At 32.9% G+C, this 17,219-nt stretch overlaps 1 protein-coding gene across 5 annotated transcripts; it reads left to right on the forward strand.

The window, feature by feature from the left end:
• The first annotated feature begins 299 nt into the window (after nucleotides 1-299).
• On the forward strand, nucleotides 300-17,045 carry LOC111000849 (solute carrier family 2, facilitated glucose transporter member 5). 5 transcript variants are annotated; one of them, XM_045630008.1, is made up of 13 exons: nucleotides 302-592; nucleotides 4,374-4,474; nucleotides 7,277-7,539; nucleotides 8,131-8,277; nucleotides 8,509-8,669; nucleotides 9,862-9,986; nucleotides 10,587-10,727; nucleotides 11,109-11,246; nucleotides 11,737-11,930; nucleotides 12,716-12,928; nucleotides 13,531-13,633; nucleotides 14,261-14,429; nucleotides 15,919-17,044. In XM_045630008.1, the coding sequence occupies exons 5-13, from the start codon at nucleotides 8,575-8,577 to the stop codon at nucleotides 16,022-16,024; spliced, it is 1,284 nt and encodes a 427-aa protein (XP_045485964.1). In that variant the 5' UTR covers nucleotides 302-592; nucleotides 4,374-4,474; nucleotides 7,277-7,539; nucleotides 8,131-8,277; nucleotides 8,509-8,574; the 3' UTR covers nucleotides 16,025-17,044. The 5 variants fall into 5 exon arrangements, with proteins under 5 accessions (XP_045485962.1, XP_045485964.1, XP_045485963.1 ...); XM_045630009.1 differs by lacking the exon at nucleotides 302-592 and adding an exon at nucleotides 1,969-2,004; XM_045630006.1 differs by lacking the exons at nucleotides 4,374-4,474; nucleotides 7,277-7,539 and having other exon boundaries at nucleotides 300-592; nucleotides 15,919-17,045.
• Nucleotides 17,046-17,219: the final 174 nt, after the last annotated feature.

Consider the following 17,219-nt stretch of genomic DNA (forward strand, 5'->3'; position numbering starts at 1 on the left):
GATCTGCATCATGATTAAAAATTAGAAATATCATTGGCAATTTTCAGTTCAAACTTTACCATTGAGAAACCACAAGCAGGCTTACGTTACGAATTACGATTACATTGATGATTGACGTTGACAGTTATTTGTTGATACTTTTAACTTTTAGTTTTAGTTTTCTAATTTAGTATTAATAATATGTGTTTACGGTAGCTTATGAGTATTAATTAAAGTTAAATTTCGTCACATAGTATTAATTTTAATTTAGATTTATTAGTGCATTCTTCTTAAAAATTATATTTTTTTAACAGAAAATTAATAAATAATTATTACCTTATGTTTAGCTAAATAAAAACGTTGTGTACCCAATTCTATTTTACTTTCGCAAATTATCAATCGTCAAGGTTCAGTGAATTGTGGACCGTGCGATAATTTATAAGCAACGTGAAAGCGGCATGAGAGGATCAGATACATTGATTCCAGCACGGTTTCTCACTCTCCTGGGACACTTGTGCGTGCTGGTGACTCTATTATGGGAGAGCAAACACAGCGTTCGTCATTGTTTGCCGAGCCAATATCACGAGACATTCTTGCCGATATATCACAGCCGGTAAGCTAAAATACCAAGACAAAAAGTTATTGGTTTATCAATCAATATATCACAAACAGTTATATAAAAAACATAATTAAGTTGTTGCACTTTAATAAATTAATCTGTTTGGTCTAATTAGACTCCAGAATAACTATTCTGGAGTAAAGATTTAGAACAGTATTAAAAAAAAATATTTAAAATTTTGTATTATGTATTGACATTCATACACAAACTATACATTTTCTACTGGTTATGAAAAACTATAGTAATACATATTTTAATAGCAGAAGAAAAGAACAAAACACATTGTTGTAATTCCAAAAATAATTTAAATTGTAACATACAATAAATTATTACACTTTTTAACCTTCAAACTACTGCATCCATAAATTAAACCCTAATAAAAGATTGTGAGACAATTATTATCATTTAATTAGTATAACAAGTATGTTTATTGTATTTAAAGAGATCATTATGATAATCAATGTTTATAGTATCATACAATAATTACATCTATTAAGCCACATTAAAAGATTAATTTTCAAATTCAATAAATTGTAACCCTGTTAGGGTTAGGTATTTAAAAAAAGTAGATTCAGCTGTAAGTACATTATAGCCAAGAAAGAATATTAATGTTATTGATAAATGAATTGTTTATATTTACGATTCTAGACTGATATGTTTGTAAAAGATCAAACACTACCACCTTATAGTCACCCCTATTACCAGTTAATTGCAGTAATAATCACATTCAGGTGTTTACAAAACATGAGGTATTAAGTATATGGGTAAGCTGATACAATAGTAGTGTGGTTTCGTATTCGCATCGGTTTGCCGATGTCTATCACGTGAGCGCCTCACGTGATTAATTGATTCATTTCAATTAGGCATCTTTGGGTCATTACCCTGTAGACAATAATTTTTTTACTCGAAATTTGTGTATTAATAATTCTTATGTGACATACATTCATTTATATATATTGAAAGATGTCTGAATATTCAGTTTGTTCTGTCAACAAACTTTACATTTTAATAAATAACTACAGGATGGATGGATGGATGGATGAGAAAATGCGCATTCCTATCTGCATCACCATATAGAGCTTATATTATGATGGAACAAATTTTAATAAAAGGGATTAAGTAATCCTAACTGAAACAGTTTATATTACAAATACATATTTTTCAAAGGCTTGAAAATAAGTTTCGTCAGGGTCATTTTTAAGATTACATTGCCATAGTTAAGAAGTATTGATGTGTGAACGAACAGTACTCTTATATACTGAATGGATATAATCAAGACGCGGCAAACGTTGCATTAACATAATTTACCTATATGAACCACAGTAACGCGAATGACTCGTCATTCACGATCGAAGTTCGAGTGACTGTGCGTGTGCGACTTTACTATGGTTGTTGAGAAAAGCAAGGTCTGTTTTTATAGTTATGCATAAACACAGAATTAATTCGCAAAAATTTATTCGACTACGAAAATATTTTATTTTATTATTAATAAGTAATGTCATTTTTAAGATGTATGTATGATGTTCGGAGTGCGTCGAATTGGAGGTTATGAGATTTTGTTATTTTCAATGAACGTGTTTAGTTAATTTTTTTAAGCACATTATATTTTAATATAAGATTATTATATCGGAAAATATTGCTTGACATGTTAAATCGAAATTATATGATAGAATATAATTTAATCATGTTTATGAAAATATGCCAATTTTCTTGCACTATACAGTAATATGTTGCTTGCAATTAAGTATAATATAGTGTTTTTCTTATTTATTTAATAACAAGTTGGCTTTGGAGCACAGAAGTGGTATCGTTTATTTAAACAGTAGGGCTTTTGGTAGTGACACATTATAAAAATGATTCAAATGTAATGCATTGCATTGCGCTCGTTACTAATTCAAACACTTTTTCCAATATTCGTAACAATTAAATCAGTTTAATTCCTCTTTTCACTAAAGTACCGTAGACGTTATAGGATACGATCTTTAATTAAACATTAACACTTTATATACATAAATAAGTTCTTGAGTGACGAAAGTAAAAATATTTTTTTACGGTTTTTTATTTTATTGTATTAACTGCAAACCTTCATTTGTCATTATTATTAACAAAAAACTCTATTATCGTGCATTAATTAGGCACATAAACTTTATTTCAGATGTTTATTAAAAAATAAACAAGAAAATTAAGAAAAAACACGAATTCTCTATGTACAAATATTGTGTGTAAAATGTGCAATTCAAGCATTGATAACGACTATGAAAATCTTTGTATATAAAAATTCTACCGATTTTTTATTTGTGTTTGATTCGTGAAAGATTTAGTGTTTTTAATGGCTTAAAATGGTTTGCAATAACTTTTTGTATTTAAAACGCCTATGGGACAATATCTGGTAGATACGTTAGTATTCTTATATATAAAATACCGCAGAGTCAGGATAAAAAAAATATCAGCGATAATTAATCAAAACATAAATACGAATTATACATGAAAATTATTCAGCTTTTAAATCTGTATTTTTATACACATATAATTTGCCGGATAAGCTGTATTTAAATATTAAAAAGGTAAGCTAATATAGAACAATGTATAAACTTAGCGCATTATTATTTCTAATAATGTTTTCCTTCTTCGTCATTGCAGAATGACACAAAACAATGCATAACGTAAATTGCGTAAATAACGACGACACGACTCTAGAAAAAAGTTACGTTCTTTGTCCTAAAGTTTATTTTCAGATTTTTCTGCAAATTATGCACAAAAATTAAAAGAAAAGGATCTATTTTTGTTATGAAGCTTGCTTTTATGATAGTACATATAGTTGTCATTTTGTATTACATTTTAAATAATAATTACTTTTAGTACATTCAAAAATACCGCGTGATCAGTGCTGGGCTATTTACATTCACATATTAATTTGAATGATTTCATTTTCAATTTAAAATTAAAAGCACAGATTTTGAAAAATATCGTTTAATCAGTCTCCTTTGAAAGCAAACATTTTATGTAATATATTTTTTGCTCTAATTACGTATCAAACTTTGTGTTGACCCTTGTTATCTCCTATCAGTGACGGTTCCTCCTGCATTCATTCAGTTATGTTTTACAGCCATAGGCCCATGGTCGTCTCTGGATAACGCTTTCTTTTTTAATTGTTTTATACCCATTAAATTGAAACCAATAGTTTCGGAGATTAAAAACCTAACAAATACCCATTTAGTATTAGTTTATACTATAATTTTGTTTAATTAGAACAATATTTATTTTGGCAGAACGAACTCGACATATTTCGGTAGGCCTTACCTTTATTCCAAGATATGTAATTTATTTGTGAAAACAATTACAAATAATATTTGTAATTTTATTTTAAATACAGAAAAATACACAGATTTTGTGACTTCACAACAATGCATTAATAGATATGATAAAGGCGCTACAACCTTATTATCTGGGCCTCAGATTTCTGTGTCTATTCCGTGATCATTCAAAATAGGCAAGTAGGTGATCAACCTTCTGAGCCTAACAAACTCGATTATTTGGGTCTTAGGCATGCCATTTCCTCATGTTTTACTTCACCGTACGTGCGTGTGGTGACGTGGTGGTGGACTTAAATATCACCCCAGGAATATCACTCGTTTTTTTTTATAGAACAGGGGGCAAACGGGCAGGATGCTCACCTGATGTTAAGTGATACCGCCCATGGACACTCAATGCCAGAGAGGTCGCTTTATATAATACTTTGCAAACATTAAGACTTTCATTAACTCGATGGTTTCAGATTGGTTGCGGGTCTCGCCGCGTCACTTGTGCTAATTGTGATTGAGTTTTTGACATTTCTCTTTGGATTAACAATGTTCTCTCCGTCTGTAGCATTGACTTGTATCCTTTTAAAGACATGCTAATGTGGAAGTTTGCACTTAAATTATAGTCATATAACTGGTATAAGAAGGTATAGGTAACGACCTAAAAAATAATATAGAGTTTGATATACATATACACGTTATATTGAAATTGGATAATTCAGTATGTTGAACTATTTCGGTTTAAATCGTCTACTAATCCCTTATCCCTAATCTAATGGCATCAAGGCAATGGTGGTTGGGATGAATGAAATCTGCTAGTACTTCGAATTGGCAGTAGCATACTCTACACTCGTCAAGTAGGGTACGATTGTCCTACGAGATCCCCGATATTGCCTCTTTTTACGGCCGTCTGAAGACGCTTTTATTAGGATAAATTTCGTTTATGGTGAATGCACTAAATGTGACTTGATATGAGTTTCGTAAAAAGATGATCATTTGTAATCATCGTTTTAGTTACACCAAAATCGGTTCAGTACCTTCACTTTATTATGCATGCTAGGAATTGAGAGTAAGAAGTCAATTCCATACATATATATAAATTACTTTTATACGCCTCATAATGCGTTTATAAAGCGATATCTCAGCTTTACAGTGCAAATGACTCCCGTACGTCAAAATACAATTCATTTTTGACGTTCAGGAGTCGCGCGTTTCTGTATTTAACACCATTAACAGATAACACCCATGGGTAACTTTGAATAGTAATATAGTGTAAGTATTACATAGCTTAACAATTGATATAAAAATAATTAATAATAGTTCTTTAAAGGAATATATCAAAGAATTATTTATTTGTTTATTTATTTTGTACTTCTACAGCTAACTTAAATATAAGAAAAAACAATTTGCATGATATATAAACATAATTGGAATACATAATATTTACATTAACTACTTAATTCCGCTATTATCGCAGAGTTTAACTCCCAATAATCAATAAGCTTTATTTAACTAAGTTTTAATAAACATCGGTGTTTAAAATAAGTTAATAAGTTATTATCAATATTTATCATAATAAACATATTTAAACTACATCATTGTTTATTAAATAAATTTCAGTAAAATATTTTGCTTATATTACTTTAGATTGTCAGAATAATTTTGTTTGTGTTGATGCCAGGATAACCTAGAAAAGCTACGATACTATTGATTCAAAAAAATTCCACCTTGATTTTCACAACTATAAATAAATAAAATGTAGGATAAGATATACTTTTTAACTCCACTCCATTCTTTAAATAAAATATTCTATTACGTACGAATGACGCCTTAAATGAACTGAAAATAAGGAAATGGAATTGTATCATTAATTCGATCATATCGATATCATTATCGATTTCTATAAAATGCATATTGCTGTAAACAATCATTCGATGAAAAACAAAACTTTTTCTTTAATAATACAATTTTATTGATTCCGTTTTGTTTTATCGTTTCAATATTGTGTTTTGTTTCCGCAAGTATTGATCTGATAAAAGATTCTTACATTGTCACGTTTATCCTGTAATGTACTTTCTGTTTAACAATGCCTAATAAAATGCTATACACAACGCTATTTCTTTGTCATTAATCTGTTTAAAGTGTAATTAAATAGTTATAAGTTAAGAATAATGCCTCATTATTATGTGTCCTACAAATGAATTTGTAAATAAACTTACCAGTCATCTTCGGTCATGTCAATTCAGTGGCTATCGCGCCAGTTCAGTCTTATTTAGGTCAAACATGTGAATGAATTCATTGAATTGAAAACGAATAAATATTACTATATATTTGTTCCTAAATTAATCGATTACAACCCTACATATTATGTATTAATAAATATTTCATTTCAACTTTTAATAGCGTAAGAGGATGTAGTAACATTCTCTAAACATACACAATTATATAGTGTAAATATAGTTAAATCTGAACAAATAAAGCTTTTCATATCAGTGGATCTAAGTGTGCTTAAAGATTATGGTTGAATACCAATATTAAATTGTTTGCTGTGTGAATTGTTTTAAACACGTGCTTAGTATTAGCAAAGACAAAGTAAATAGGCAAATCATTACAAATCATTGCTATGGAAAAGCCGTAACTGTGTCGCAATTATTTAGGCGTTAATACGATGAAGTATTTTAGATTGTCTAACCAGTAGTATTATACGAGGAACATAGAGCGCTAGATCGAATTAAGGATACATTTTTCACGGGACCTAATCGTTGCCATGATACCTACGGCTGGAAGTCAATACATTTCATTCATCCTGGTTAAAATAATTTTGTACCAAAGCTCTCCTTGCTGTCACCACACTCCAAGCGAACAAATCAATGTCAACCGTTAAGTTATTAAATTTGTTTGCTGCTCTAACCATAAAGTTCCTCCCTCTGTAATTTGTGTTTACTGTGTCGGCACGTGCAATACGTTCATAATTCTAAGTGTTTTGTTATATGTTCGAAGGCTTAATTTGCTTACTAGCTCAGTACAATCGACCTCGCCAGTAGCAATTTTCATAAGGTAGATAGTGTCCGCAATATCACGTCGTAATGACAATGGTAACATGTGAAAATGTTTACACCGGGCTCTGTAATCAGGCAGCGAATTTGGCCTTAAATTGCAAGTGTTTAAGAATTTTTTTTTTGATATTTTGCTACCTTAAATCGTGAGTCTTCCCAGACGTCATATTGTGGGCATATATACCGTAAAACATGTATACTTTACAACTAAACAGGCAGGCTCACGTGCTATGCTATCGCCCATGGAGACTTATTCTACGAGAGTTTCAATTTGCTTTGCCAGTCTTTAAAAACGATTATATTCCTTACATCACATTTATCAGCTATCGCCGGACATGGGTTCGCTTCAATCACCCTAACCTACTTTGTGCTAGATGGTTGGATCTGCGACTGGTTCTGGCCAATTTTCTTCTTCTGTTCTGTTATTCCATCTTGTATTGATCTCGGTACAGCGGTGGTAGTATTATGCTCGTCTAAGTGGTGATCCACAATTCTTACTAGTAGCTCTTAGGTCACTTTTTGTTTTTATTCCCACATCTATTTAATTTAGTTTAGGTTTAGAATAAAAGAAGATTTTTACTATCACGTAAGTTATGTTAAAATACTTAAATAAATTGAATAGTAAATATTATAGTGTGACACTAATCACTTGTTTTTATGTACGCTTACTTATGTTCACCGTTTTACACTGTTTATATTTAAGTTGGTATTGCATTTCCTTCCCCCGAAAATTACAATGGTATTTAGAACTCATCCCACGCCAGAAACTGTTATTCAGAGACTGGGTGTGCAATGGTTACTAAATCCACCTCGGGTAGTTTCTATAAGATTGCGTTAGAGAGGCTCTGGGGTCACTCGCATTCTATCAAGACCTCAATGGCATCCTTGTTCCACTCAAAACCTCTGCTTCAGTACACATAGGAGACGGGCATATCTTCTATTAACTCCGCATCTTCTAACCCGAAGATTAATTCACCGTTTCAACCAACAGATTCTATACAAGCAACCACAACGGTATATATATTTATGATTTTAAATATTATATACAATATCATAATTCACGCGTATTCACCGGATTTGCATGTTGACACGCGCTTGGTTTTCAAACACCTCACCCGTACCACCGCATCATTTTGTGTTATCTGACGAAATTAAAAAAAATGCGATATTGTTACAGGTAACCAATGAGCACCAGCACTTGACACAAACACACGATTATAAAGCAGGATGGTCGTTCTACTTGGTGTTAGCTGGAGTGGTTACAACCCTTGGTTCGTCGTTGCCGGTTGGGTTCCATATCGGTGTAGTTAATACGCCGGCTGATGTAAGATTATATTTAGTTCTCAACTCATAAGAAGATTTGCTTGATGGCGAAATCAATTACTAATAGAAATTAACCGTTGTTCAACTGAAATTCTTTTGAAATGTAGTGGAGATTATTTTTTAGAATTCATCGGAGATCTAGTTTTATTCTTCGGAGTTTTACGTACTGTGTTTTACTAATTGGAAGTCGTCAAAGATATTGAAGTAACCATTCAAAATTTTATCATTACAGCTAATACAACAGTTCTGTTATGAAAATCTACGTGAGAGGTTTAACATCGACTTAAATGAGGCATGGATGAACATCGTCTGGTCTTCAATTGTCTCCATCTTTATCGTAGGAGGATGTACGGGTTCCATTCTCGGGTCAGTGCTGGCTGATAAACTTGGAAGGTAATGGTTTTTGTATGTCTTCATTCAAAGTTATAGCAGTGTTGGCCTAGTGGCTTCAGCGTGCGACTCTCATACTTGAGGTCGTAGGTTCGATCCCCGGCTGTGCACCAATGGACTTTCTTTTTATGTGCGCATTTAAAATTTGCTCGAACGGTGAAGGAAACTGACATTTATTAGACCCAAAAAGTCGACGACGTGTGTCAGGCACTGGAGGCTAATCACGTACTTGCCTATTAGATATAAAAATGATCTTGAAACAGATTCAAGAATCTGTGGCCTAAAGGGGTTGTAGCGCCACTGATTTATTTATTATTTATTCAAAGTTCAACATTATTGTATAAAGTATAATATTTTGATTCAATTCGGTATTTAAAAAACTATGAAATTTTGTTTTGTTTGTGGTAGGTATTAAAGTAGCTTTACTATTTTTACTGTGTTACTACAAACACTAAAACAATTTGTGTTTGTTTTGTGTTTTTAACTTTTTAGTATGACAAAATATAGTTGAGAACAGATGAAAATTGGAGGTATAACACAACCAAATAGAATGTTAATATTATTATTTTAATGCCTTAATATAAAAGTTTTCAGTTTGACATCAACTCTTGATGTCAACTCACCGAGAAAACGCATATTCATGTGACAGTCTATAAGTGTTTATGATATCACACCTACGAAATAATAGTGTATAAAAACTCAAAAGTTAGAATGTGTTCAGGAGAAACATCTACTTCTTTTATTGCAACGAGAATACCATGCAAACCAACTTGTTATATATATTTATTTCATGAAATAATAATGTAATTATAATATAATAATTATAATAATACATGTGTATTATATCAATATTATTTTTATATATTGTAATATTACACTAACTGCCATCACTTTGTTTCAATAAAACTTATTGATGAATTGAGTGAATTGAGTAACATTTCCCAAAAATGATAACTGTATCTGATCGAAAGTGCGATATGGAAAATATCGTATTGTTTTAAGCTCTGTAATTACTGGCGGCTGAGTAAAGTTAGGTGCGGTCCTTTGGAAAGCACATATTATTCCTAGGGTAGATTGAAGGTATTGAGAAGGTTCCCATCTTTGCTGTTTTAACAAGATAATTCAAATTGTGCAGTGGATGTCAATAACGAAGTTGTGAAAATCCAATCACTTCGTATTTGTTGTTTATTTTTAGGAAGAATGCAACAATCATGACCAGTATACTGTCATTGGCAGGTGCTCTAATGTTTGTGTTATGTCGGACTGCGAATTCCATCGAAATGCTTATATTAGGTAGACTGCTCGTCGGTTTATCCGCTGGTAAGTTACATATAAAATTTTGGAATCCAATATTTATAAAATTTTATTAACTTGAAATCATGAAGGCATAACTAATTCGTTTACTTTGTTATATTGTATGAAAAAAATTATTGCAAAGTTGACAAACAAATGCTAACTTCGGGGCCAAAGATGGCGTTTATACGGCATAATCTGTCAAGTTGATGACATCTGTCATTAACTTGAGTTTTATTTATAATATCTCGTTTTTATTCATTAAAGATGCTTTATTTATACGTGTGTCCCGTAAATTTAAGCGATATTTATACATATATTGACGCTGACAAACCGTTGAATTATACGGTATTTTTCAATACTTTCTAATAAAAATTAAGAAAATTTAAATATCAGCTGTGTCCATTTTGTTCTGCGTAAAGTATAGTAAATCATATATATGTAATTTAATTTAACAAATCTATTATTATATTATAATTTATTCGCACAATCAATTTACGTTAGCGCTTATCACTATGTAGTTAATTTGACAGCCGATACTCGAAAGGTCAAATAAGTAGATAGAAACTTTTTGTACTAATATACTAACACGGTTTAAAAGATGTTGTGTGTTTCTGTTTGTTTCAGGCCTTACAACTAGTATAGTACCAATGTACCTCACCGAGTTAGCCCCACCCAGTCTGACAGGGGCCATGGGTGTTGTCTGTCCTATGGGAGTAAATGTTGGCGTTTTAGTGGGACAGGTTATGGGACTACAAGATTTATTAGGTATTTTAATTGTTATCTAAAATTTCGTATTTGAATCGTTCATTTGTACAGACTGAAATTATATAAACATTTTGTATGGACTAGCTTTAATGAGGGCTCATCACTGAAGAAAAGTAAGAATTCTTCTAAATTTAAATTTAAAGGATGAATGTTGCTAAATGACGCCAATGAAAGTTGAGACTTGTGTTATTACTATAAAGTTCATATTCGCTCAACTAAATCGATAAATTATTTTAATCTGTATAAATATGTAAATTAGACTAGCCAGCTAACATTTTAATTGAATTAATTATGTCATTTGTGTGTAATGGTTTAAAATATAAATTGGTTATCTTCATTTCTGTACAGAGAGAGTATATTTTCACACATTTACCATTTCAGGCAAACCCAACGACTGGCCCTACCTCTTGTCTGTCTACGCTTTACTAGTCATAATATGTTTACCAGTGTTATTTATATTACCAGAGAGTCCAAAATATCTTTATGTAGTTAAGAAAAACGAGACGGAGTCTTTAAGAGGTGAGTAAAAACGCATTGATTTGCTGTTTCAATAAAAACGGCATTTTGAAACTTTGAGTATATAACATCTGATAAGTGATACCGCTAGCCTGTTTAGAATTTGTACGCTTTTGTCTTGAAGTAGCCTAGGTTGCTTTGTTTCAATAATACTTCAGTGGGTTGCTGATAATATTGGTGCGCTTCCAAAACTGCCTTGAAAAACGCTCAGTTGTGAAACGGGGGACGCCGAGGTGATATGGGTAGTTTCTAATTCTGCCTCGACGCCCGATGATAAAACTCAGCTAATCAGCTCCTCTGAACACTCCATGATAAATGCAGTAGAGGATGCAGAGGGACCCCAAATCTCTAATGTTAAAGGATCAAGCGCGTTCGAAAAGGCGGTCGACGAAGATTCAAAATAACGCAATTAAATCTTCGAAATTATGATTGAGATTGATAACTTTTTATAGCAAAAAATTTTCATAGTACAACGTTTGATCATTTTTTATAGAACTAAGCCGCGTCCGTGGCGTATCGCCGAGTTTATTAACAGAGGAATTAGATGTATTACGAGAGGAAGTACGTAGCAACAATGATACCGATCGGTACTCAATGTGGGCGGCAATTAAGGATCACAGATTGTTACTGCCATTGTTGTTAGTGTGTACTTCACAGGCCGGCCAACAGACTAGCGGGATTAATGCGGTAAGGAATTAGAAATGGGAACATATTTCACAAAAATAATAATGTTATTTGGCCATGTGGAATATACATGGCATTGTGAATGGGTCGTATGCTTGGTGAATATCATGAAAGTGAATGAAGCGAAGAGGTATGTCAGGAGCGTAGCAAGATAGGTGGTATCGATAAATTAAATAATTTGTATTACAGAACCATCTCATATACGACAATTACCGCCCAACCCGTTGTTTTATCATCTACCCTCTCAAATACTAGAGTACATTTTTTAAAATACGATTTTTCAGATATAACAATTTAATATTATTTTTGCCAGTTCTTCTCTTCCGTTCTATCCCCTTGATTTGAGAACTGGCAGTAAATGTAAAATTAGAAGCATTCAATGTATTTTTTTTCTGACGTTCATAAGTGTACATTATGATACATATTATTATATACCTACATGAATAAATTATTTTGGATTTTGAATACTTAATGGTTTATTCACAACCAGGGAAAGATATAAAAGAAAATTACGGCGTACATAATATTACGAAACAAAAAAAACTTCAATACTTTAGTCAAAACAGCTTTTATGAACAATTTAATGAAGTGGAATGAGTGATACCTGCATCTTATAATCTTAAATAAACATTTTTTTGTTTGTTTGTTTGTTCCCTTTTGTAAATCTTTTTGTTATAATGTATCATGTATTCCATCTGTGGCCATGTTCTCGGTGTATTTATTTGTATGTATTATATTTATTTTGTGTTAGCTGTAGGAGTACAAAATAAATAAATAAATGTTTTTAGGTGTTCTACTACTCACAAACGATATTCAAACAAGCGGGTCTGTCGCCTCAGGACGCGCAGTTCGCAACAATCGGTTGCGGGGCTATAAATGTAAGCACGGCTGTGATAATGGTCTACCTACTACCGCGGACGGGCAGGCGGCCTTTGTTACTGGGATCTATGTTTGGAGCGACGATTATTTTGACTTTGTTAGCCGCTGCAATGAAGTTTATTGTAAGTTGTTTTTTTTTTAATATTGTTTTGTTGAAGAGCACGTACGTACGTAGTATGCATTGCGTCGACTACAGGGAACAAATACGAAGCACAATACATGTAATAGAAAATTTACGACTAGTAGCAATTACGAAGCGTATTTTAATTTTATACATAATCCGGGCAGAGCAGTGTGTGTTGGCCAAGTGGGTTCAGCGTGAACTGTGAGCTTAACGGCTTACGTTTTTACCGTATACTGGTGGCGCCGTGGGGTTTAGTGGGTATGCACAGCAGCGAGTCCCACATAACCCTTCATCAGGCAACCATGCCAACTTTTTTGCGTGCGTTACGCATTTCCCCACGAAAAAAGTTGGGTCTGCATGCAACTCTCATCTCTGAGGTTGTGGGTACGATCCCCGGCTGTGCACGAATAGACTCTCTATGTACGCATTTAAATGCACGGTGAAGGAAAACATCGTAAGGTAAACGGCTTGCCTTAGACCCAAAAAGTCGACGGTCGGTCAAGCACGGTTCAAAAGGCACCACTCATTTTTTATTTACATAACCCGTATGTACAGTGAAAATTAATTTCTGGGTAAAATGTGTTTTCTTTTTTATTTCAGGACGCAGTGTCATGGATGCCGTACGCTGCGATGGTAGCCGTACTTTCGTACGTACTTGTGTACGGTTTTGGTCTTGGGCCCATACCCTATTTTATTGCTTCAGGTCAGTGGCTAATTTTAATTGAAATATCGACCAGTATTTTAACTCCATCAAGTTTGACTCAACTTATTTCTTATATACAGAGAAAAAAGCAGTATTTTCTAGCTTAAGATTATTTTTTAATTTATTTTTATTATAGATCATCTTTTTGGAAATAATATCCTGATTAAGTGTTTTAAAGGCGCGTTAGGAGTTATACTTAACGAAGAAAACAATTTTTGAAAAAATATTTTCAAAAATTGTTTTCTTCGTTTGTAGAAAAAACTACACTAACAATATAAAAAAGGTATTTAACTACTTTTACTATATAATGCATTATATAGTTAATCAAATATTTAAATAAAATATAAATTTTATTTAAATATTTAAAAACAATTAGTTGACCATACATTGTGTCGGATTTATGTGACGATGTGCGCGCGCATCGTAAAAATTGTCTCTCATCATTTTTACCTAACGCTCGAAAATTACAAATAAATCGCACTCCAACGAAAGTTCCAGAAAACTTAATAGATTTAACAGCTGCAAAAGCAAGCCGGGAATAGGAACTTCCTATAGAAACAGTCTCAAAGATGTTTCTGCCTTGTCCTATTAACGATTCAAACATTTAAGATTAATTTTAATTTTCAGAAATATTTGAAGTAGCCCCCCGCGGTGCTGGTATGGCATGGGGGTCGTTGGCCAATTGGGGAGGGAATTTCCTGGTGGCGATGTGTTTCCCAACCATGCGGGATTACATCGGTGCTTATTCGTTCCTGGTGTTCTCAGCTGTGACGGCTGCATTAACTGTCTTCCATAAGTAAGTTTGAACATTTATGTATGTCATGAACCGTAACGGCTGGACCGACTTTGATCAAATTTTTGCCCCTCAATCAAGGTTTTGAAGGTCGAAACCTTCAAAACCTTGAAGAGGCGTAATTATTCTATATTATATTGTATGTATTATCACATATATTCTATATTATATACATTTATTTATGTTATATCTGTTTTGTCTTTTCAAAGACATAAAGAATATTTCCATCTATAATTAAATTATTTATTATTGCAGTGTCATGTTTTTCACTTGGTATTTTTTGAAGTCACAATGTTATGCTCAAGTGACTAATTTATTGTATCTTTATGGAGTATATGAACTAGCTTTCGGGACAATCGTATTAGAACCATTTGTATATAAATTTGTACCTCAAGTCACAATCTTGCCTTTGCCACTTTGACAGATTCAATGTTTATTGGCGTTCTAGAATAATATAAATTAACTTCTTCTTCTCATTCGTTTCGCTCTTGGCAGAGCGGTCGTGATCGCTATGTAGTAGAAGTAGAAGGCGCAGATGTGATGCGCTTCACGACGCTGCGCCACCGCTGCCTATTGGAGGTCATCCTGCTGCACTGATTCAGTGTTTCTCCTACGGCGGACTTAATCTGATCAGTCCAGCGTGTAGGTGACCTGCCGCGCGGTCTAGCGCCTTCCACCTTCCCCTGGACGACAAGGCGTTCTAAGGACTGATCGCCACGCCGAGATACGTGACCGAAGAATGTAAGGATGCGAGATTGTACTGTTGAAAATAGACGCTGCTTAACACCGAGTTCTTGAAGTATCGAGACGTTTGTACGAAACTCGGTCCACGATACCCCAAGCATCCTTCTCCAGCACCACATTTCGAGAGCGTCTATTTTCTGCCTTTCCACATCTCGCAAAGTCCACGTTTCGGCTGCGTACAGAAATATGGGGAATATGAGTGCCTTCACGAGCCTGGTCTTCGTGGCTTTTGTTATATCTCTATTTATTATAAATTAACACAAATTGTTAATTTTTTTTATAACCTGATTATTATTGTCATCATCATCAGTATCTGATGATGCATTTTTGGACGTGGGCCTTATCCATTTCCCTCAAGTACGCCCTGCACTAGCCTCTGTATCCACTGGGAGCCAAACACATTGGCGGTGTCGTTAGTCCGCCTCGGTGGTGGGCGGCAGCACCGTCTTTTGTTCTGCTGAGGTCTCTATTCTAGGAGCTTGTGGGTCCCTCGGTTCTTGACTGCTAATTTTACTTAGGGCCTGTTTCACAATGTCCGGATAAGTTCCAAATAAGCTATTTGTTACTTATTGGTAGGATAAATAGTATTTTTGCGTTTCACGACTGTCAGATAGCGCTATACGTCATGAAATTCGAAGTATCTTATTTGGAACTTTTATCTTTCGAGTAATTTATGTGTTGCATAGCTATTTGACACTTTATCCATACATTGTGAAAGAGGCCCTTAATCTTAATAAATGTTTTCCAGATTGTACTTCCCAGAAACCCGAGGGAAAACACCGACTCAAGTGACAGAACTCTGCAGTATCGGACTCCGCTCGCGCCCTCTAGCGGTAACCAATCGTAACGTCTGACGTCAGGAATGCGGATGACGTCATCACTTATAATGAAATTTGCTTTGTTTAGTTTTATAAGATAGATAAGAGAAGAAATTTTGTATAATGTTAGGATGTAACAACAAAGTTTAAAATGTTTATATTAAACATTGGAGGCATACATGGATGTAGATCATTAAAAAAATCTTCACTGACTTAAAATCTCGACTAGTTTATATTAATTAACTTTACTGGATAACGCAGTTCAATAAATATAAAGAAAATCCTTAGTTGTTATTTAATTTAAAATCTCAAATATGAAATGTTCAAATGAAGGTGTTAATACAAAAGGCTGTTTCTAATATATACTCGTAATAACTGCGACTGGTAATTGGGATATAGAATAGATAACTATCAAACATAGTGTTCTGTATCTGTTTGAATCACTAAAATTAATCGGATGTGAAAATGTACTAAATTCTGTGGAATGTGTTAGTAAATTTCCTATATACAGAAATCCCCCCTATAACGGGATAGGAAATCCCTTTGTAGCAGTATCCTCGTAAATCCGTTTTGAACAATATAAAAACTAGGAATACGAATATAAAACAGTAGTTTTATTTAATTATTGAAATGGTTGTGAAAGTTGTTACAAATCATGGACTTGACGAATTATACATTTCAGAAATGTATATTGCGTTCTGTGGCGGAGAGAAAACCCGTTATAGATGGGATTACTGTATTTGCATCACATTTTAATGTATCATAATAACTAACAAATTGGGAAGACTGCCATCTATAATACTAAACGTTTTAGACTTAAGTGTATTTTATAAGTACATTTTATGTTAATGAACATTTTTATAATAGAATTCTGACTTTTCCTATCCCTATAAATGTTCATTGTTACCCATGGAGCGGGGCCTTATTTTTCAATCTGTATTTTAGTTGTAACACAGTATTTAAAATCTCAATTAAATTTCGTCCAATTTAAAATAAGGATTTATATTAGTAAGTATATTCTTAAAGAGTAATTAAAGCAAAGTTTACAAATGATCTAAAAATAAATTTGTAAAATATTTCCATTTTAAATCATTATGATAAAATTAAAATATGGTTTTGGTTGTAATAAAAACATTTGTATAAAAACAAATTTTATTTTCTATTAAGGTACTTTGTATTTGAAACCCGTATTTTGATTTATTTTAAAACTCAAATAACACAATTGTAGAAA

This window comes from Pieris rapae, chromosome 11 (assembly GCF_905147795.1).
Source record: "Pieris rapae chromosome 11, ilPieRapa1.1, whole genome shotgun sequence".
Taxonomy (NCBI): Eukaryota; Metazoa; Arthropoda; class Insecta; order Lepidoptera; family Pieridae; genus Pieris; species Pieris rapae.